The sequence below is a fragment of the Terrapene carolina genome, unplaced genomic scaffold (genome assembly GCF_002925995.2).
Source record: "Terrapene carolina triunguis isolate 2854851 unplaced genomic scaffold, T_m_triunguis-2.0 Scaffold232, whole genome shotgun sequence".
NCBI lineage: Eukaryota > Metazoa > Chordata > Testudines > Emydidae > Terrapene > Terrapene triunguis.
This window is the reverse complement of record NW_020664583.1, coordinates 3818401-3840174: the sequence shown is the minus strand read 5'-3', so window position 1 is coordinate 3840174 and position 21774 is coordinate 3818401. Positions and strand designations below refer to the sequence as shown.

The 21774-nt window shown below is 41.6% G+C and overlaps 1 protein-coding gene across 1 annotated transcript in view; it reads left to right on the top strand.

Moving 5' to 3' along the window:
- Positions 1 to 21774, top strand: part of SLC6A11 (solute carrier family 6 member 11) — a 179094-nt gene that overhangs the window by 155550 nt on the left and 1770 nt on the right. The window contains exons 9-14 of the mRNA XM_024193609.2: positions 2258 to 2382; positions 3210 to 3322; positions 4645 to 4782; positions 19172 to 19274; positions 20073 to 20173; positions 20887 to 21057. Of these exons, the coding sequence (XP_024049377.2) occupies positions 2258 to 2382; positions 3210 to 3322; positions 4645 to 4782; positions 19172 to 19274; positions 20073 to 20173; positions 20887 to 21057 (751 nt within the window). The remainder of the gene's footprint in view (positions 1 to 2257; positions 2383 to 3209; positions 3323 to 4644; positions 4783 to 19171; positions 19275 to 20072; positions 20174 to 20886; positions 21058 to 21774) is intronic.

Here is a 21774-nt window from a genome sequence, read left to right as displayed (position 1 = left end):
GGGTAGCAACAACAGACTTCATATTTAACCAACTACAATTACACTACTCTACAGCCAAAATGCTTCTGAAATAAATGTAGTCAAACTTTACTAATTTTGGCTGCAAAATTGGAGATCAGGACAAGAGGTGGGCCCCACACATATGCTGCAACACTTGTGCAACAAATCTTCGCCAGTGGTTGAACAGGAAAAGGAAATCTATGCCTTTTGCAGTGCCAATGATTTGGAGAGAGCCAACAGATCATACCAGCAATTGTTACTTCTGCATGGTGCCTCCAGTTGGGAAAGGTGTGTCAAAGAAGAAAAAGTGGACTGTGCATTATCCAAACATTCCATCAGCTATACGCCCAGTACCCCACGGAGAAGGACTGCCGGTTCCTGATGCATCAGAATCATTCTCACTTGAGTCAGACGAGGAAGAGGAAGAGGATGAAACTTCTGGTCCTGAACCATCAATGTCACAGGACCCACATTTTCTCCCATCCTCCTCCTCTGAACCACATCTCATAACACAAGGTGAACTGAATGACCTTGTCAGGGATTTGGAACTACCCAAGAGTAAGGCAGAGCTGTTGGGCTCCAGACTACAGCAGTGGAATCTCCTGGCAGGTGATGTTAGGGTTTCCATGTTCCGTGACCGTCAAAAGGATCTTGTCCCATTCTTCTTCATGGAAGGTGATCTTGTAGCCTGCAACAACATCGATGGTGTGATGGCAGCCCTCAACATCGTTCACGATCCAGATGAGTGGAGACTGTTCATTGATTCATCGAAGACGAGTCTTAAAGCTGTTTTACTGCATAATGGCAATGTTTTGCCATCAATTCCAGTTGGTCATGCAGTCCATATGAAGGAAACCTATGACAACATGAAACAACTTTTGAGGTGCATAAACTATGACCAACATCAGTGGCAGCTTTGTGGCGATTTGAAGGTTGTTGCTCTCTTGCTTGGTCTGCAGACTGGATACACAAAGTACTGCTGTTTTCTCTGCGAGTGGAATAGTCATGCAAGAGATTCCCACTACATCAAGAAAGATTGGCCACTCCGACAGTCATTGGAGCCTGGAAGGAAAAGTGTTCAGCATCCACCACTTGTTGAATCAAGGAAGATTTTGTTACCACCCTTACACATCAAGCTGGGTCTCATGAAGAACTTTGTCAAGGCCATTGACATAACACAAGCAGCTTTCAAGAACCTCCATGGAAAATTTCCAAGGTTAAGTGAAGCTAAGATAAAAGAAGGTGTCTTTGTTGATCCTCAGATTGGTGAACTTCTTTGAGATGATGCATTTGACCATGCACTGCGTGGCAAGGAAAAGACGGCATCGAAAGCCTTCCAGTTAGTGGGAATAAATTTTCTCGGAAACAACAAGGCAGACAACTACAGGTTGTTGGTGGAAAACCTCCTCAAGGCATACAAAAGCCTTGGTTGCAACATGTCACTAAAGATACATTTTTTGCACTCTCATCTAGATTTTTTTCCACCAAACTGCGGAGCAGTGAGCAACGAGCACGGCGAGCGATTTCACCAGGACATTGCAACAATGGAGAAACGCTATCAGGGCAAATGGAGCCCATCAATGCTTGCAGACTATTGCTGGACAGTGACAAGAGATGCTCCATTTAATGAATACAAGAGACAAGCCAAGAAGCGCCGAGTAGACACTGAATAGGACTAAACTATGTACATAATCGTTTTTTGCCTTTTGTTTCATAATACATTTTATTTATATAACCCTTTTGCTGATTTTTAAAGTGTTACATAAACAGGACAGGTGAAATATATCATGTAAAGCAACCATAAACACATGAAAAGACCTAGGTTTACAATTTATGATTAAAACTCTACTATCTACACAATATACATAGACATAAAATGTAAAAACTTAAATATCGTAGAAACAGTAGCCAATCAGTTGTTTTAATTGTCATATTTGAATTCAGCACATCAAAATACATAATAAATAGCACATTTTATCTCGGAAGCAGACGACTTCTCAAAAATTGTAGACCAGTGTTACAGCAAGAGTTGGAAGCCATCATCCTGCTGACAGTTATACACATGAGTAAATTTATCGGTGTGACTATTCTTGGGCATAAGATTGTTCACATGCATAAGTATTTGCAGGATTAGAACTTAATGATGTGTCTCTGGAGTTTTGGGTTATGTTTGTTTTACTGTGAAGTCTGGTAAAAAAAACAACAACAACAAACAACCACTGAAGATAAAACAAAGATTTTTTGGCTTATTTTTCAGGGACTGCATTATGCTCTGCTGCTTGAACAGTGGCACAAGCTTTGTTGCTGGTTTTGCCATCTTTTCAGTCCTTGGTTTCATGGCTTATGAACAAGGAGTGCCCATAGCAGAAGTTGCAGAATCAGGTAAGTTTCATAAGGAGATTTCATGTGGGTATAAATATGCTTGATTGTTGGTGTTCATAAAGTTTGTCTGGGTACTCTCTTGCTCTCCAGTAATTAGATAGGTTGACATTGATCCAGGCTGCATTATGTACAGATTAGAAAGATGCTGTTATTTAATAGCTATGCTACTAATTAGAATGACTGCTTGTAAAATGTGCACTGGTATCAATGTAATACTTTTGTGGTCACATATCTATGTGTGAATAACATTAAAATTATCATAGAAAGCAGCAAAATCCAAGAAGTTAAGAGGCCAAATCCTGGTTATATTGTGCCACAAAGCTGCTATAATTGGGCAGCCAAATATTCCTTTGTCATGGGGAATTTCCAGTGCATTATCTCCACAACCCACTCTGGCCTCTCATCCTGTCTACTTTTGTCCCACCCACAGGGGAGCCAGAGGGTGCAAGGAACAGAGCTGTCTCCATAGAACCACAACCCCCTCACCCCAGCGCTGCACATGTGGACAGGGAGTGGGGGGAGCCTTCATTCTGCCCCTGCAATTAGCCATCTGGCCCAGCTGAGCTGATGCTTCAAGGGAAGTAATCTGTGCCCGGGGGGGGTATCAGGCTGGTGCAGAGTACTTCCCCCCACATCCAACAATTGCTAAAGCATTTATAGCAGTGCATTTTTCATTGAGCTTACATTTATTTATTTATTTATTTATTTATTTATTTATTTATTTATTTATATTTATGCTCTCTCTTTTATTTAGCTCTTCACATCTGATTTATCACACGAGAATGTTAAAGTATAAGCAATTGCATTTTTTTTTGCTTCCTTTTCAGGGCCAGGACTTGCATTCATTGCCTACCCAAAAGCTGTCACCATGATGCCTCTTTCTCCGCTATGGGCAACTTTGTTTTTCATGATGCTAATATTCCTTGGATTAGATAGTCAGGTATGAATCAAACATCACTTAAAAGAAATGTTGGGTCAGATTCTCAGCATATGTACAGCAGCATAGCTTCTTTAAAGTCAAGGGAGCTATGCCTCTTTGTACTGATGAGGATCTGGCCCTGTTTAAAGCCTCTATTTCAAGTTTCTTATTTGATGATAAAAAAAAGCAAATCTGTATATTGCAGATTCCTTTATTATTAATTGTAAGCAGTGATTCATCTGAGTTCTGCTTTTAATATTAATGTCAGTATGGTATGCAATTTCATCAACATTCAATTAGAATTGACAATACTGTTCAAGTCCACTCATTGTAAAACAACGACAGCACAACGGTATGTGTTTCTTTTCAAACCAACATGCAAGCAATTTTGATCACTGGGAAGAGGATACTGAAAATGAAAGTGCTTATGCTATACCTTCATATTTCAAGATATGATGGCAAGAAAGATGTAATTAGGTAATGCAGCAAAGTGACAGCACTATAGCTATTGCCTAGTCTATTTAATTATAGAAAAATTGCACAAGAATTGCTTCACCAGACATATTGTACGGTAATGAGTGTCTCATATTATCTAAGTAATTTGTATGTGTTTCAGGAAATAAGTATGATTGTACGCTGTACAGTAAAGCTGTGTGGTGTTTGTACTTCAGCACTTCAGATCATTAAAATTAATGTTTTATAAGGTCTACACATTTCCAAGACGCAACTTGATGTAGCAGAATGCAAAAGGGACTGGAAATTACCAACTCCTGAGTTCTGCTCTCAGCTCTTTCAGTGACACATTGTCTGGCCTGTGCTGGGACACCTAACCACTCTGCTTCATTTTATTTCATCTGTAAAAATGGGGAGAAACACACTTACCTACCTCTGCAGGCTATTGAAGATAAATAGCTCAACACTTTGAAGATTACAGTGCTGCTTAAGTGCTGCTTATTATTCTTTTAAGTGACAGTTCCACAGTGCACTGAGTGTGCAATTCCTCATGTACACCCATCTCAACTTCGGGGCAGCATTTAAGTCCCATTTAAGCACATATTTTAAAGACTTAAATATTGTGCTGGGCCTGTGCTCCACAATGAATTTCACTCTGAGATTATGATAGTTTTTACTTTTTGGAATTTGGCTTTTGCCTCGAAATCCATAGGTTTGGACTTTTTGACTCTGAAATTTTGTTCTTCACTTTAAATAGTATCCTCGGGGATTTTTCAGTCTATCTCTTTGATGAGAATATAGGAGGGAACTTGAAGGGTTTTTTAGCAAATCCAATTCCCCAGAGTAGAAGAGATATGTATCTTATTTGGACTTTTTGTTATTTGTTTCAGTTTGTGTGTGTTGAAAGCCTTGTGACAGCTGTGGTGGATATGTACCCAAAGATTTTCCGAAGAGGATACAGAAGGGAACTGTTGATTCTTGCTCTTTCGATTGTATCATACTTTGTTGGCCTAATAATGTTAACAGAGGTAAGATGCCCTCTGTTTCATTTCAGAGGTACAGCCAAGGAAACAAGTTGGCTATTTTTAATCATGACATACTCCAGGCATAAGCACTGGAGATGGACAAAAACTGCTTTACAATAATGTTGATCAAATGAGTACAAACCATTTAAGAGACTGTTCTTAACTTCTAGATTTAACGAAAAGATTGTTCAAATCTTTAACTGCACCCTGATCTCAGCAAATATTGTAATCAGGGATAGCCATTGGAAGGCCATCTATTCTACACCTCCCATCCACCCACCGGGATTGTTGTTTCTCCTCAATCACTCTGGGCCGAACCAATCAGATATGAGGGTGTTTGATACTGGCAGCCAGGAAAAGCCAGCCACCTTCTTAGGAATAAGAGCAGTGGTATATATAATTGAGAAAAACTAAAAAGGAAATCGGTGGTAGCTTTAATTTTCACATCAGAGCATTAGTTGGACTGAATGCATCAAGTGAATGAAGGCCTGATCCAACAAAGCACTTAAGCATGTGGTTTATTTTAGCATATGTATAGTCCCTTGTAAGTCAGTGGGACTACTCGCGTCCTTAAAGTTCAGTATGTGTTTCGAGGTGCTTTGTTGGACTGTGGCCAGGGTATGCAGCTCTAAGCACCTGTTCAATCGGTGCCCTGCTGATCAGAATTCCCCATGTGCTGTGAATTGGTTTTGCCATTTTGAAGTTCTGTTAAAGGAACCTGTTGACATTAAAAATATCTTCAAGGCGTCATTCGAATCAGATACGGAGCATATAGAAAATGTGTTCGTGCTTGTCACGGCCATTACTTTAGCAAATATAGATGATCTAGATCTCCTCTCTGGCTGGTCAAGATAACAGCAATAAATAAATCTTGGGAAAAGTGAAAGGGTTTAGGGTTTTTAAAAACCTACTTCGATTCACAGTCTCTGACAGTGAGTTCTTTTACACAGACAGTCTCACCGTCTTTTAACCCGTACACCGTCAGGCCGAACATTCCTCTCCTCCCTAATCCTCCTCTTCCTTCCCCTAAGCAGGAGTCCCACCTGAGTACATATTTGCATTGCTGACCCATGCCGGAGTCTGTGCCACTAGATCTTCACCACTATTACACACCACTCGCAGAAATAGAACCACACAATGACCCCGACCCAGAGATGAGATGCAGTTGCATGGCTGTGGCTAGGGGCCGAGCCCTTTTCTTGCTCTTGACTCTCCTGCAAGGAGGTGTGGTGGTCATGAGGGTGAGCTGCAGCCTTTGTACATATAAGAGCCTCTGATTTGCATGTAGCTCTGGATTGTGCAAAGATCTATTTGTCCGCTCTGTGTATTATTTCAGTGTTCTCATGGCCAAACCAAAGCACAGAAACAATAGCCATGTGTTCTTCAGATGGTTCCCACTCCAAAGCCCACTGAAGTCAATGGGAGCTTTCCCATTGACTTCAGTGTGCTTTGGATCAGGTCCAAGGTTATCATCACTTCCATCCCTAAAGGATGTTGGTTGGCACCACTCTTTGTGTGTGCATTTATTTCGATGTATCTAGTCTCTTTAATCTGGCTATCTAGGCATTTCTAATGCATCCATTAATATTGTTGTGTCAGTATATAATGCCTGCATCTGTAACTTTCACTCTATGCATCCAAAGAAGTGAGGTTTTTACTCACGAAAGCTCATGCTCAAATAAATCTGTTAGTCTTTAAGGTGCCACCAGACTCCTTGTTGTTTCCATTAATATTGCTAATACAGACTGAAGGCATTCCGAGAAGTAAAGTTACATTTGAACTGGGAGAAAGTGGATGATGAGCTTGGTTTGCTCCCTGGGTATGTCTACACTGCAGTCAAAGGTGTGATTGTAGCTCAGGTAGGCATATGCATGCGAACTTTACTCTAGCTAGCATGGCAAACAACAACAGTAAAGACATGGTGGCACAGGCTTCAGCGTGGGCTGTCTGGAGCACTGGGTACATACTTGTGTTGCTGACCCATGCCACAGTCTGTGCCACCAGGTTTTTGCTGCTATTTTTAGCTCTGCTAGCTAGATTAAAGCTAGTGCAGGTAAAGCTAGCTGCAATCACACCTCCAATTACAGTGTAGACATACCCCTCAGTTCTTCAGCAGGTCACCAGCTAGTAAATCTGTTGCTGTGGTTGCTATCTAATGTACTCAAAGCAGGTACATTAATAAGAACTCCTACTAACTACCAGGAAAGTTCATGATGCTCAGTAAACCAAGGAAAAATTAGTATTTGCCCCATATCTGACTAGAAATGGTTATCTTAATCCGATTCCTCTGGCAAACTTTCAACCGATCAACTGGAATGTCAGCATTAATCGTAATGCTTTACTGTAAAACCATTATTTGATCACTTCTGTTACAATGTGGCCTATCTTATCTGTATTGTAACTAATTATAAATACAGTGAAAATACTGAGTACACTATAACTGTACCAGGCAGCCAATAAAATCCAAATCAATAGCTACCCAAGAGCAGTTATGCATATGCCGTAGAGGTTGGGTTAATGTATTATGTGATGTAGAATGTTGCAAGCATCAGGAGAGAGGCCATCAGTCACAATTTCTTAGCCTTTCAGTTTCTTTGGAAGTATAACAAAGTGAGAGTGCTTTAGAAATTGGCCATTATCTACAGATAATGATGAGTTTGTTAGGGAACAGATATTCAGAGTTTGTGCCACAGGATGTCAACACTTGAAGAACATATTAAATCAAGTTACTTCTATTAGGTTAATTAATGGTTCCATGTGTCAGGGAGTTTTTAGCTTAATATAGCTGGGAAAAATGACGCTTTTAAATTTGTTTTATTATTCTCTAATACAAAGTCCCTGTAGTGACCAGTTAAGGATTATTTTTGCTGTTGTTTAAATGCCTCTGTTCAAGTGTACACTGTTCGGGGAAGTCGCCCTGCATTCTGATATCAGCTGACACGTTAGCTCGGAAGGCTTGTACTTTTGAGCTCTAGTCCACTTTGGCTTTTTTGATCCTTGACTTGAGTGACTCCATGAAGTTATTCTTTAACGTCCAGAAGGTACCTTCAGCAAAAGCTGAAGGTAGCCAAATAAATTCACAGCCCAGAGTAAATCCTTGGTGCTTGGATAGAATCCAGGCTGTAAAGTCAGTCTGCTCATTCTGCATTCTCAGTGCGCTAAAGCCCATGATGCTACTGCTGATTATCACTCCTGTTTCTCATTTCTTTTGGCATTAAATAACTTCTAGACAATGTATTCATTTTCAGAGGACTGTTTAGTTCCTTATTTCCACTTCCTCCCTATAAACATACATACACTGTGTGTTGTAATTGAAAGGTGGATGATGGGCTGGATTGTGGCTCACAGAGAACGTAGCCATCCAGAATACCTTCAGGGACCCTCAGGAAGCACCCTGAGCCATGGTTCTCAAGCTTCCTTCTTCAGGTGACTTGCCCAAGGTCACAGGAAGTCTGTACCAGAGCCAGACATTGAACCCACATCACCTGAGCTTCAGGGCAGTGACTTAAATATGCACTCATTCTTCTCTTATGGCACCTGCTCCCCAATTGTCCCCCCTTCCTCCATGGCCAGTACTAACCCCAATTTCATCTCTTCCTCACACATGCTAGCCCCAGATTTCCTCCCCTAGGTCCTGGGAGTCAGGAAGCACCCAACCAGGTTGTCTGATTTGTTAGAGGTGCAGGCCAGGTCAGCTGCTTGGGGCTGTCTTGTAGGGCCGCTCTAGTGTGCCAGGTTAAGCAATCCATCTCTCACTGGCTCCCCCTCTCGTGGCTGGAGAGAGATGGCAGCATTTTCACACATCTCTTGGGTACATGCTGGGTTGTAGGAATCTCTGCTGCACTGGGAAAGAAGCAGAATGAACAGACAGGCAGCTGCAAGCTTGTGGTTGCTGTCTGGGAGTTTGGCTGCACTGTGCAGCGAGGAGCACCATGTGGTGCTGTTGTGCTGCATTCTCAGGCAGAGCCTGATATCGAAGCAGTCTCTCAAGCATCCCATCCAGCTAATCTTTCACCCTGTGCAGAGAGCAGGCACAAAGCCCAGGCACCTTTTAAATGGGTGATTTGGGAATTAATGTTAAAGTCAATGTCCAAGAGTGAATTTTACTCTCAGTTTCTATATGCTGGGGTATTTGGAGCAGAGCAGCCCTCCAGACAGCCTCGGGAGCTAACCCGCCAAGCAAATGCCCGATTTGCAGTGGCCATTGCTGGCCTGATTTCATTGATGGAGGTCATCTTTGTTGCTTATGATCAGGGAATTTTGGAATATTCCCTCCCACCCCGCCTCACATACACACACAAATCCCAGATACGGCTAGGGTGACCAGACAGCAAATGTCAAAAATAGGGACGGGGGTGGGAGGTAATAGGAGCCTATATAAGAAAAAGACCCAAAAATCGGGATTGTCCCTATAAAACCGGGACATCTGGTCACCCTAGATACGGCTGTAATAGATGAGGTATCTATTACCCAGACAGAAATCTGAGCTAATCTGCACAGGGAGAAAATAGAAATGAAGTTCTCCAACCTCTGTGGAATTTAGAAAGCATGTTTTCCTTTTGTTTTCTGTTGTCTATTTTATTTGGCCCACCAGATCCTTTAAAGACAGATATTTTTAAAGATTAAAAATAGATTTCTTTCAAAATCTATATTAGCGGATTCATGAATGTCTGCACAGTGCTTTGCTCATGTGAATTGCCACATAAATGGTAAGTAGCTTTATTATTACTGCTAAATGGAATGACCTATTCTGGCACAGATCTTTTTTAAGCTACAAAATCCTGCCATACCCTGTAGCAGTCCCACAAACCATTCTACAGGACTCCATGATTTTTATCTGATGTTATTGCAAACACCAGATGCTACCTGAATTTTAAGAACAGGAATAAATGTCTTGATTATATGAATATAGGACTATATAGGATTATATATGTATATGTAAATGTCTTGATTATGTATATATATATAAATGTCTTGATTATATGAATTATAGGAATATTAACTTGCAGTGTTTATATCCTGTGGGCTGTCCATTTAAATGACTAGAACATCAGAACATGACAATTAGGTCCATGTGACTGGACAAGCACATTAATGAATCTTTCTGTACATAACCATACAGTAAAACTGTTAATATTGTGCATATAAGAAGTCATTATTACGCTGCAAAGCCAAGGATGAATAGGGACATCAACTTCCCTTATTGCTATTGTTTCAGTTTTGCTGGCTACAGACCCAAGACAGAATTGCGTCAGGCTCTACTCTCAGTGATATTATTATAGCCAGAAAAGCCAAATATATCACATGAAGTGAAATGTGAGCTTCTGGAGACATTCAGGAAAGTGGTCCATTTTCCAAATCCATGGATTTCCTGCATCTACATATCTACAGTATAATCTACCTTCAGTATATCCAATGATCCCATTGCCTACCTATCTAGGCTGCCGTGGCATTCTGCATCTCAGGATGCTTTTCTCAGTAGCAGAGATTCTAAAATGTGAGGTGCAGCAAGACATTTTCAAAGGCACAAAGGATAGTTAGGCATTCAAATCCCCTTGAAAGTCAATGGGATTTGGATGCCTAACTCCATCAGACACTTAAAACCTCCCACCCATGGATGCTGGAATTTAAATGATACCCTCTCTTTATTCTCTTTCCTTGTGGCAACTGAATTGTTCTTAATCATCTTCCAAGCACAGAGGCGCCTCATTTTTTCTTGAAAGCTGTCTCTTGAATTTCACAGTGAAGTGCCAGCAGGTGCATCTGGTCAGAGGACTGACTGCCTCTCTAACTCTGCCGTGTCCAACCTCCTCTTGAAGAAGCAAGAGGTTTCTCTAAGCCTTTCCCCTCTCTCTAGACAGAAGCCTTTTCCATTGTGATGTTTACTTTTCTCCCTCTCTTTGGTGCCTCTGTGGTAGGAACAGGATCCCTGCAACAGCAGTCTACAGGAAAACCTGTACTTGAGGAGAAAACCCAGCAGTGTAACAGGTCCAGCTAAGATCTTAGTGACTTCTGCACATGATCCCACTGTACAATAATGCACTGCTCCCACTCTACAGCTATGTGGCAGACAAGCCTTACACTGCCTGGGGTGGAAATTCAGCAGCAGAAGCTGGCCATGCAGAATCTCCTGGCCCAACTGTCCCTGACTACTTGGTGCTCCGGGCCAAGATGACGCATGGCAGCTAGGGACCCTGGACCATTTTGTCCAGCTGCAGCAATGTGGCAGGCAAGCTTTAAGCTGCTTTGGAGTGGAAATTCAGCAGCAATACCTAGCATTTTGGAAACACAAGCCAGAGGTCTTTGGCTGTTTTTTTCTGCTTTGACTGGGGTGAAAAATGGCATCCAGGAGTGTCTCCAAGAAGCTGGCAAGTCAGAGGGGCAGGAAAGACTCACAGTGGGACCTCCATCCCCACCTCCTACTTCAGATTGCCACAGAAACCAGATGTTTTTTGCCCCTGTTCATCCAGGAAGGGCCATAACCGGTCCTTGTTGTGCTCAGTATCTTGTGCCTCTGCCCCCTCAATGGAGCTGTCAGCTCTCCACTCTCTGAGGGCAGCGCTGGCTCCTACAGACTCTGACACCAAAGCAACAGTTTGAAAACAAGCAAACAAAACTGCTCAGATGGCTAAGCTTCCCCGTCTTTGGTACCAGTTCCTATGAACTCAGGGCACTGATCCTGTTCTCTGAGCTCCCTCCAATGTGTGTTTGTGCAGCATGGCAAGCCTGCCATTTTCCCACTCTCTTACCACTGGATTTCTTCAGTGAGTCACGAGAGCAGACTAAAATAGCTAGAACCTTCAGGAAGACGTGTGATTAAGATATTCTCCTTCCAGTTTCCCTTCATGAGCACCAGACTGGCCTAACCAGTCATTGTCATAGAGCCTGGTGGCAACTTTCACCCTAGCAACATTGCATGAAGTATCTAGCTGCTCACACCATGGACCTGCCAGCGCCAGTGGACAATCAAAATGACAGTGATCCTGCACCAAACTGTCAGCATGAAGGAAAGAGAGGGCACAGGTTTGTGACATAGCTGTGAAACTTCTTCAACAAGACTTTAAAGCCCACAAAGTATTATTGCCTGAGTAAGGAGCTTCAAGCCTGAATGGTTATGCCTACTATTGCTCTTCCCTCCTCCCTATCATCCCTGACATCTATAAACATATGGTTTTTTCAACAAAAAGGCACTTCCCTGTCTCTTCAAGGGGCAGGTCAGAGACTGGGGCAGCAGCAAAAGTTTTAGTTGAAGAAGTAGCAGAATCTTTATGACTGTGAGGCTGGGTAGCCCAGGAGATCGAAGGTTGCGCTACAGTTTCTGAGGTGGTTAATCCAAGTCTTTGGTGCCATGACCATAAAAGAAAGACAGAGAACGGGGAGAACTACCTGAGTTTTTACCATTGTCCCCTTAGAACAGAGTTTCCTGCAAAAGTTTTCAAGCCTTCCAAATGAAAATAAAAAATCCTTAGCAGACAGTTGGGTGCTCAGAACTATCTGGAAATTTCCAAATTCTTCATCTTCCTCCATCCTGTCACCCCTTCTTCCTTGGGACCAGCAAGCAGGCAGTAAAGGATTGACCGTATGCAAGCCCATTTCTGCATAGGGTCCAGGCCTTACTGATAAAGAGATTTCATCATTCTACAGGGAAGCTGGTCACAATATGCCAATTTGCTTCTGCCACCAATGCTACCTGCACAGGGAGAACTGTGGACCAGATACCAATTCCAGACAATGCCCTTTGTAGTTTTTCCTGTTCCGTGCTTTCTTACGAGTCTGATGGTATCTCTGATGGTCAGTCTGTGACAGGAAAGTAATAAATGACTTGTTGATAGCCCACTCATATGAGATATTATCTGCATATACTAATTAAACCTTCCAACTGCTTGACTCCCTTGTCTTCATCATCTGTTTACAGAGAGGAAATCCTTAGTACTCTCTCAGGATCTGGCCTGCCATTGGGCATTCTGTCAGACACTCCTGGTTCTAGTCCAGTTGCCCCAAAAAAGATTTCACAATGTGTATTTCTTCTGGAAGCACCAAGTATTTGTCCTCCAGGGACTCTAATACTCTGTATGATAGTGACTGGTTGTGGAAACTATTCCATAGTGGTGATGCACCTCTATACTCGACATATTATCTTGATTTATTAGTGGATTTTCCAGAGTCAGTGCACCCCTGAGGGAGCTCAGATAGACCCCATTCAATTCTAGTCAAATGGTTGTCTGAGGAAGCTTATCACTACAACTTACTAGAGTTGTAAGCAGTTAAGAAGGTGATTCTCTCTCTATTCTGTAAGATTCCCTCTAGATTTGGCTGCCAGTCACGTGAAAAGCAATGATTGGACCTCCATGGTATACTGGCAGCTCCATGCTACAAGAAGAAAGTACAAGTTAAAACTCCTAAATTAAGCAAGTGAAATTCACTTGCTTCTGGAGCGGGAAGTTTTGTGGATTATTAATTGTTTATATTGGAAGTTTACAGTAGTGCCCACTGCCTCTGGGGTGCTTTCCAAGCCCTCATTAAGGACAATCTCTGCTGCAAGGAACTCACAACATAGGGCATTTGAGATGCTACATTCTCAAGTAGTTAGGAGAAATGTAGTGGCCCAGGCACCCATAGTCTCTCGAATGCCTAATGATGTCAATTCAGCGTCATTGAATCTCCTAGTCCTTGAGAAATGTCTATGCCAGAATCCTCTCAAACTGCTGACCTACAGCACCTGAGACTCTTTGCAAGGTACCTGAGTGGTTTTGCCTTGTAGAGGATGAATAATCAACAGAACTTGTGGACTTACTGCTCAAATCTAGAAACTGTCCACAAATCTGGGCATTTCAGAGGATTCTGAGAACGTGGTCCTAAAGGTGTTCTTGAAAGGAAACCTGAAAGGTGTTCCTGAAAGGTGTTCAGGAAACACATTTTGTCTGACAACTAGGGATGTGTTGGACTTTCTTTTAACTGAGGTTTTGAGTGGGTCTTGAATTCAAGCTTCCTGAAGGTCCAACTCTGTGTTAGAGACCTTATAGAATATTCTTTCAACATCTAGCCCTTCTTTAGAGCACTCTCACATTTCCCAATTCCTTAAAGCTGTGTCTCTGCAGAGATGTGGTCAGAAGACTAGTAGAATGATTTGATGCTTCAGGTAATCTCTGATACTGCTTTTTTAAATATATAGAGTCGTCTTCCCCATACTTTGTCAATGTATTTTCCTTTAGTAAGTACTGGGACACTGGGAGACCTGGTGCCAGCTCATGCCAAGGCCCTGAGGACTCAAGTGAACACTGGCCAATATATAGCTGGAAATTATTCTGGCTCATCTATGTGTTAGCACTGTTAAAATAGATGTTAAGTTTTTAAGAATGTGTTTAGTGATTAGATTTTATGAAAGAATGTGTTTAGTGATTAGATTTTATGAAACGCTTGTAGGATGCTGCATATATTGATCTCACTCATAACATCTGTACCCCATGTTATAAGATTATATTAAGGGTAGGTCTACTCTTAAACTGGTGCAGGTGCGCTGCTATAGCACGTCAGTGAAGATGCTACTAGGCTGACAGGAGAACTCCATGAGAGGTAGTAGCTGTGTTGATGGGGGAAGCCCTCCCGGCAACGTAGCACTGTCTACACTGAGGGTTAGGTCACTATAACTGCGTCACTAAGAGGTGTAGATTTTTCACACCTGTGAGTGACATCGTTCTGCCGGTGGAAGTTTGTAGACATGGCCTTAGTGTTTGCCTTGTAAACCTCTGTAATGATGTAGTTCGCCAAACAGGAAAGAAGCATTAACTTACATAAAACCCTGAAGGTGTTAGGCCCTTCCCATAATAAGGCCCACTGAAACCAAATGAGCCACTGTGAAACATCAAAGAGCAAAGATTTTGTTGATTGCCCCCCACACATCCCAACACCCATGAAGAGGAGACGTGCATATGGACTCATTCCATCAGCTTGCACTCTAGGGGAAGGGAATAAAAATCCTCAACAAGGAGAAACTATAGCTCTATGTTGCTTGGACTTTGGGAGGGCAAGATTTCTAAGCATAAGCAAGGGATCCCCAGCAGCTGAGCCTGGGTTAGTCCTAAAGGACATATGGAGCTTGCATATTACAGCAGCTTCTATCACCTTTTGAAACCTAACATGGCAACTCATTTATATGTGTACGTTTACCTGCTTTAACCTTGTAATTAACTCTTATTTCCTTTTCTTGGTTAATAAATCTTTAGTTAATTTATTATAGGATCAGCTACAAGCATTCTCTTTGGTGTAAGATCTAGGGTGCAATTGACCTGGGTAAGTGACCAGTCCTTTGGGGCTGGGAGTAACCTGAGTGGTGTTGTGATATTTGGTGTAAGGGACCATCTATCACAAAGGCAAGCTTGCCTAAGTGGCAAGATAGACCGGAGTACCCAAGGGGACTGTCTGTGACTCCATGTTAAGGCTGTTACAATGCTTTAGGAGTTCACACTGTTACTTGGCTGGTGAAATCTAAGTAGAGAACTCACAACCAATTTGGGTTTGTGCCTTGCTTCTTAACAGACTGCCCTGGGCCTGGTACTCACGCTCCTGAGCCACTCTGGGCAACTTGACAATTACATTGGCCAAAAGAGTTTTAGGGGCCTTCTACATCTGGAATCCTTATGTGCAATTTATTTCCTAGATGAGGTGACTCTTGGGCTTGCACTAGAATTTTCTGTCCTCTCAAAATTAGGGTTTTCACTTGAACCAATTTGTTTATTTGCCTTCCACATATTCTAAGTCCTGCCACAACCAGGAGAATCAGTTGCACATGTTTTGTTTTTGAGGCATTGAAATTCTATTTATGCAAAACTATGGGATCTTGCTTTGCTGTAAGTCTTCATTTCTGTTTGTTGTATAATAAATGAATAAAATGATAGATGAAGTATTCTGTGTGGCGATGGCTGAACTTTTCTAATGCGTATTAATTAAAATGTACAGATTGTCTTCTCATCTTGTGCAATGGGCTGGGGAATCAGAGAGACAATCAGTTCTCTGAACAACTTCACCGGCTGGCAATACATTGTAAGGTAGCAAGTAGAGCTGAGGGAACAGAAGCTAAACTGAAAAAAAACTGTTTGTTTCAAACAGAAATTGATTTTTAATTTTTGTTTTTGTGAAAGTGAAACTCTCTCCCCCCCACCAAAAAATTCATTTTGAATGGACAGAAACTTTATGATAGATTCAAAGCAATTTTCTTTTTGACTTTTTTGTTTCAGTTTGGTCATTTTTGGGTGTCTTTCCTGGGTGTGTGTATTTAATTGGAAAAATTTCAAAATGGAATGCTGTTTCAAAACAAAAAGTAAAAACAAAACATTTGAAACTGGCCAAAATGAAATGTTTCCACTAGGGCTGTCAATTAATCACAGTTAACTCACATGATTAACTAAAAAAAATTAATCATGATTAAAAAAATTAATCATGATTAATCTGTTTTAATCGCACTGTTAAACAATAGAATGCCAACTGAAATTTATTAAATATTTTGGATGTTTTTGTACATTTTCAAATATTTTGATTTCAGTTACAACACAGAATACAAAGTGTACAGTGCTCACTTTATTTGATAATTTTATTACAAATATTTGCCCCATAAAAATGGTAAAACAAAAGAAATAGTATTTTTCAATTCATCTCATACAAGTACTGTAGTGCAATCTCTTTATCATGAAAGTGCAACTTACAAATGTAGACTTTTTTGTTACATAACTGCACTCAAAAACAAAACAATGTAAAACTTTAGAACCTACAAATCCACTCAGTTCTACTTCTTGTTCAGCCAATCACTAACACAAACACGTTTGTTTACGTTTACGGGAGATAATGCTGCTCACTTCTTATTTACAATGTCACCTGAAAGTGAGAACAGGCATTCGCATGGCACTTTTGTAACTGTCATTGCAAGGTATTTACGTGCCAGATATTCTAAACATTCGTATTCCTCTTCATGCTTCTGCCACAATTCCAGAGGACCTGCTTCCATGCTGATGACGCTCATTAAATAAATAATGTGTTAATTACATTTGTGACTGAACTCCTTGGGGGAGAATAGTATGTCTCCTGCTCTGTTTTACCCACATTCTGCCATATATTTCATGTTATAGCAGTTTCGGATGATGACCCAGCATATGTCGTTTGTTTTAAGAACACTTTCACTGCAGATTTGACAAAACACAAAGCAGGTACCAATGTGAGATTTCTAAAGATAGCTACAGCACTCAACCCAAGTTTTAAGAATCTGAAGTGCCATCCAAAATCTGAGAGGGATGTAGGTGTGGAGCATGCTTCCAGAAGTGTTAAAAGAGCAACACTCTTATATGGAAACTACAGAACTCGAACCACCAAAAAGGAAAATTAACCTTCTGCTGGTTGCATTTGACTCAGATGATGAAAGTGAACATGTGTCAGACTGCACTGCTTTGGATCGTTATTGAGCAGAGCCTGTCATCAACATGGACGCATGTCCTCTAGAATGGTGGCTGAAGCATGAAGGGACATATGAATCTTTAACACATCTGACATGTAAATATCTTGTGACACTGGCTATAACAGTGCAATGTGAACACCTGTTCCCACTTTCAGGTGACATTGTAAACAAGAAGCGGGCAGCCGTATCTCCTGCAAATGAAAACAAACTTATTTGTCTGAGTGACTGATTGAACAAGAAGTAGGACTGAGTGGACTTGTAGGCTCTAAATGTTTACATTGTTTTATTTTTGAATGCAGTTTTTTTGTACATAATTCTACATTTGTAAGTTCAACTTTCACGATAAAGAGATTGCATTACAGTACTTGTATGAGGTGAATTGAAAAATATTATTTCTTTTGTTTTTATAGCACAAATATGTGTAATCAAAAATAAATATAAAGTGAGCACTGTACACTGTGTTCTGTGTTGTAATTGAAATCAGTATATTTGAAAATGTAGAAAACATCCAAAAATATTTAAATAAATGGTATTTTATTATTGTTTAACAGTGCAATTAATCACCCGATTAATCATGATTAATTTTTTAATCACTTGACAGCCCTAGTTTCCACTTAGTTGAATTCAACCCGAACTCACGAATAGTTTTGGAGCCTCAAAAATGTATTTTTCAGCAAAAGTACTATTTGCCAAAAAATATTCTCCCAACAATTGTAGAGAGAGGGGGTTACAAAAAACCAAAGAATCTTTGTTCTGGGATGATGAGGAAGAATAGCTTAGTTGTAAGGGATCATGGAGCGCAAGGTGACCACTTCAGAGAAGGAAAAATTACAGGCAGGCTAGTGAATTTTACTTCTTTGTGCCATGTTAGCTTGGCACAATTGTACTGCATACTTCAGCTAATCAGGGAGGACCACTTAAAGGGATGTTATGCCTGGCTTGCATGCAGTGCTTAATTTGTAATGAAAGAGGTGCTGGGGCTCAAGCAATTAGGTGCCGGGGCTCAAGCAATTCTTTTATATTCATAACTGATGCAGCAAGCCCAGAGGTGCCAGGGCTACGAACTGCCAAGCATAGAGGTGCCAGGGTTCAGCCCTGGCACAAATTAAGCATTACTTGTATGCCGCCAAAGCCTAGAAAAAATGGACTTCTATTGGCTTGTGATTTGTAGATGCCAAATGAAGTTTTTGCTGAAGTAGAACCCTGTTTGCCCTTGATCACGCTCTATTTCTGGAATGTCCACACTATTTAGGGAGCTCTATTTTAAAACCATTAGAAAAGCAGCTTTTTATTTGAAAGGGAAAGAAATAAAAAAAAAGCCTACCAGTAAGTCATTAATTAATTGATCTTTGTTACATGATAAAGACTTAGATGAGCAAAGCATCTAAAAGACCTTGAGCTACATGCAAACCTTGTGTAAGTGGGTGCACCTGACTATGAGACCATGTTCCATAGGAGTTACTGTTCTGCAAGTTTTCTCAGGATTTAGCTAATGCTTTTTACATAGTAGTGTAACAGACATTTGAAGAAATCTGCATATTTATGTGCAGGGCTTAGGAGATCATCAGCATTTTCAGTCATTTAAATCTTGGTGCTGTAACAGTGAAGTTGCAAATAGGATGGAATGGGAAGAACATTTCAGAAAAGGATCAAATGTCATGCTCCGTTATCCTAAGTTCACCTAGAACATGACATTAATTCTGATGGGCCTTGTTCCCGTCTCCCTCCCGCCCCCAAGACATTTACTATCTTAATGCAAATGTGCAGTATTTAACAGGCTAAGGGAGTAGGAGAAAAGAGCCTTCACAATAACAAATCACTGACAAATTATCATCCCTCATTACTGAACGAGAATGACTGTGCAATTAAAATCATATTTGTGCTTTGAAATATTCCCATCAGACCTCCACAGTCTATTTTGGTTTCCCTTTTCTATCTTTTGTGTTTAAGGGTGGAATGTACGTTTTCCAGCTGTTTGACTCCTATGCAGCCAGTGGGATGTGCCTTCTTTTTGTGGCTATATTTGAATGCATCTGCATAGGCTGGGTTTACGGTGAGTTACTGAAGACTGCTACATTATTGTGTGTTTATGGAAGTCATACACTTATGGTCTTAGTTTTAGGACCAGATTTAAAGTGACACAGGGCCCTTGTCACACCATGACAGGGGCCTCCATGGCTCTGCCCTTGTATTATGGCTCTGCCTCCCACTAGGAGTGTCAGTGGCAGGAGGGGACCTCTCCCCTCCACAGAGGCAGGAGCAGGGCCAGGGCTTTCTTTCCCTCTGGGGTTCCAGGAGTGGTAGCAGGGGTCCTCCTCACTCCCTGGCCAGAGAGGCAGAAGTGTCAACAGCAGAGGCCCAGCTCTTGGTTCTGGCTATCTGCAGACTCAGGCAGACATGGTTGCCTTGGTTACACGCAAGCCACCTTTTTAAGCTTCTCTTTGTGGCAACAAGGGCTAGAAACATACTTTTATAAAATGAAAGCTGAGATTCTGATGTCACGTGTCCTCAGAACCAGGGGCTTTAGCCATGAGGCTGCAGGCTCTATGCCTTAAATGGGCCCTGCTCAGACTGATATTGACCAGAAGCCATTAGGATATGGCAGCTGGTTGGTCCCTATTTCCCATTGGGCAGACGCATATCCCCGGCACTGCCTTTCCTTTCCGGCCTTGGTGTCCCGGTATTCAGGGAGCACAGTGAACGTATTGTATGTCCACCCCGGGAAGGGCCTCGTCACAGACATGTCCCTTCTAACTCTTCTCATTTCCAGGCTAAATAATCCTAGTCTTTGCAATCGATTGCTCACAGAAACATTCTATATTCACTTTTGGTTTGGTTTTTTTTTGGGCAGGCAGCAATCGCTTTTATGATAATATTGAAGATATGATCGGGTACAGACCATTGTCATTAATTAAATGGTGTTGGATGGTCCTAACTCCTGGTATTTGTGCTGTAAGTATTAATCTGAATAAATTGGTTGGGAATGCGTAGGTTTTCTGCAGATTTTTTTACCAGATGTTTGAGCCTAATGAATTGCAGAAATAGAGAAGTAATCATCATGGCATTTGGCATATATTTTAATTGAAGAAGCTTACAGGAGATTTGGTAAGAATCAATGTTAACTTCATTTTTCCCTCTGCACATAATTCTAATGCTTCCCATAACAGGAAAAAGCAAACTCCCTAGTTGGACATCTGAGGTTTGTGCACACAAATATGAGCTTTTGCACATGCAAAAGATTTCACATGCAAAACTGCGGGTGCAAATGTAGAGATTGGCTCAAGACCAATAATGTTGCCCTTATTTTCTAATAGTGATAGATTTGAAACCATCTTGCTCATTTCTCCATACGCACCTAGATTACCAGACCCAAAACTTAATCTCTGCTGCGCAGTTATGCTTTGCCATCAAAGTTCAAGTTTTATTGTCAAGTGAAAGTTAAATAGGATTTAAACTTGAAAGGTGGCTCGCTTCTGTGGAAGGAACTGAGATGTAAATTATTTGAGATGGACATAAAAAAGGATATTGGTGTCTCTCTCTCTGACTTCAAAGCTTATACTACTTCAGATTCCTGGGGGAGAGTAGACTGCCTGTGCAGTAATTTTATTTTTTTCCCTAGACAGTGTGGCTTCAACGTAGTTAATGTATTTCTCGCTTTATTTCAGGGAATCTTCATCTTTTTCCTGGTGAAATATAAACCTTTGAAATACAACAACGTTTATACGTACCCGGACTGGGGCTATGGGATAGGCTGGATGATGGCCCTCTCATCCATGGTTTGTATTCCTTTGTGGATCTGCATTAAGTTGTGGAAGACAGAGGGAACCATTCTAGAGGTGAGACATATTTTTGGAATGACATTCATTTATGCAGAAGTGGGTAGAGGAGCATGAACCCTTCTCTTCTGATGACTAAGCACAGCTCAGACAAAAAAGGAGCATTTTTCTTCATGTTATGATCCACAGATCCGTCACAATGGTATGTCAACCTGTTTGCAGGCTGGGGCAGAAACATATTTGGTGGTCACTGGCTCCAGGGTTATGCCCCATCCCATGAAGTTCCCTACAGTTTTCTCTCCCTCCACAGCGGCTGGTGGCTCACTGAGCCCTCCCTGTTGCAGAGCTTGTCTAAAGGACAATGCTTTTATACTAACAATTCAGCTCAATACTGTGTCTGTCTAATTCCCAGCTGTGTCTGAGGGCTGCATTTGGTTTCAGGGAGATGGTTGCGTCAACTCCGCCTCCCCCTCTGAGGTGTTTGCAGTGTTTGGTGCTCTTGCAGGCTTTAGGGACAGAGTGAGGCTGAGAAAAGCCAGTGACAAAAGGAACAGTGTGTGTTTTCTGCTCCCCATTGTATCACATCTCTAGTAGGGCAGCTTGGCTGGCTCTGTGAGAAGAGAGCAGTTCCCTCACAGTCCAGTCTGGCCGGGGACCCAGTGCCCGGGTCCCTGCTCACCTGCACAGAGCGCAGCTTGGGGATAATCCTCAGCGCCCGGGTCCCTGCTCACCCGCACGGAGCGCAGCCTGGGGATAATCCTCAGCGCCCGGGTCCCT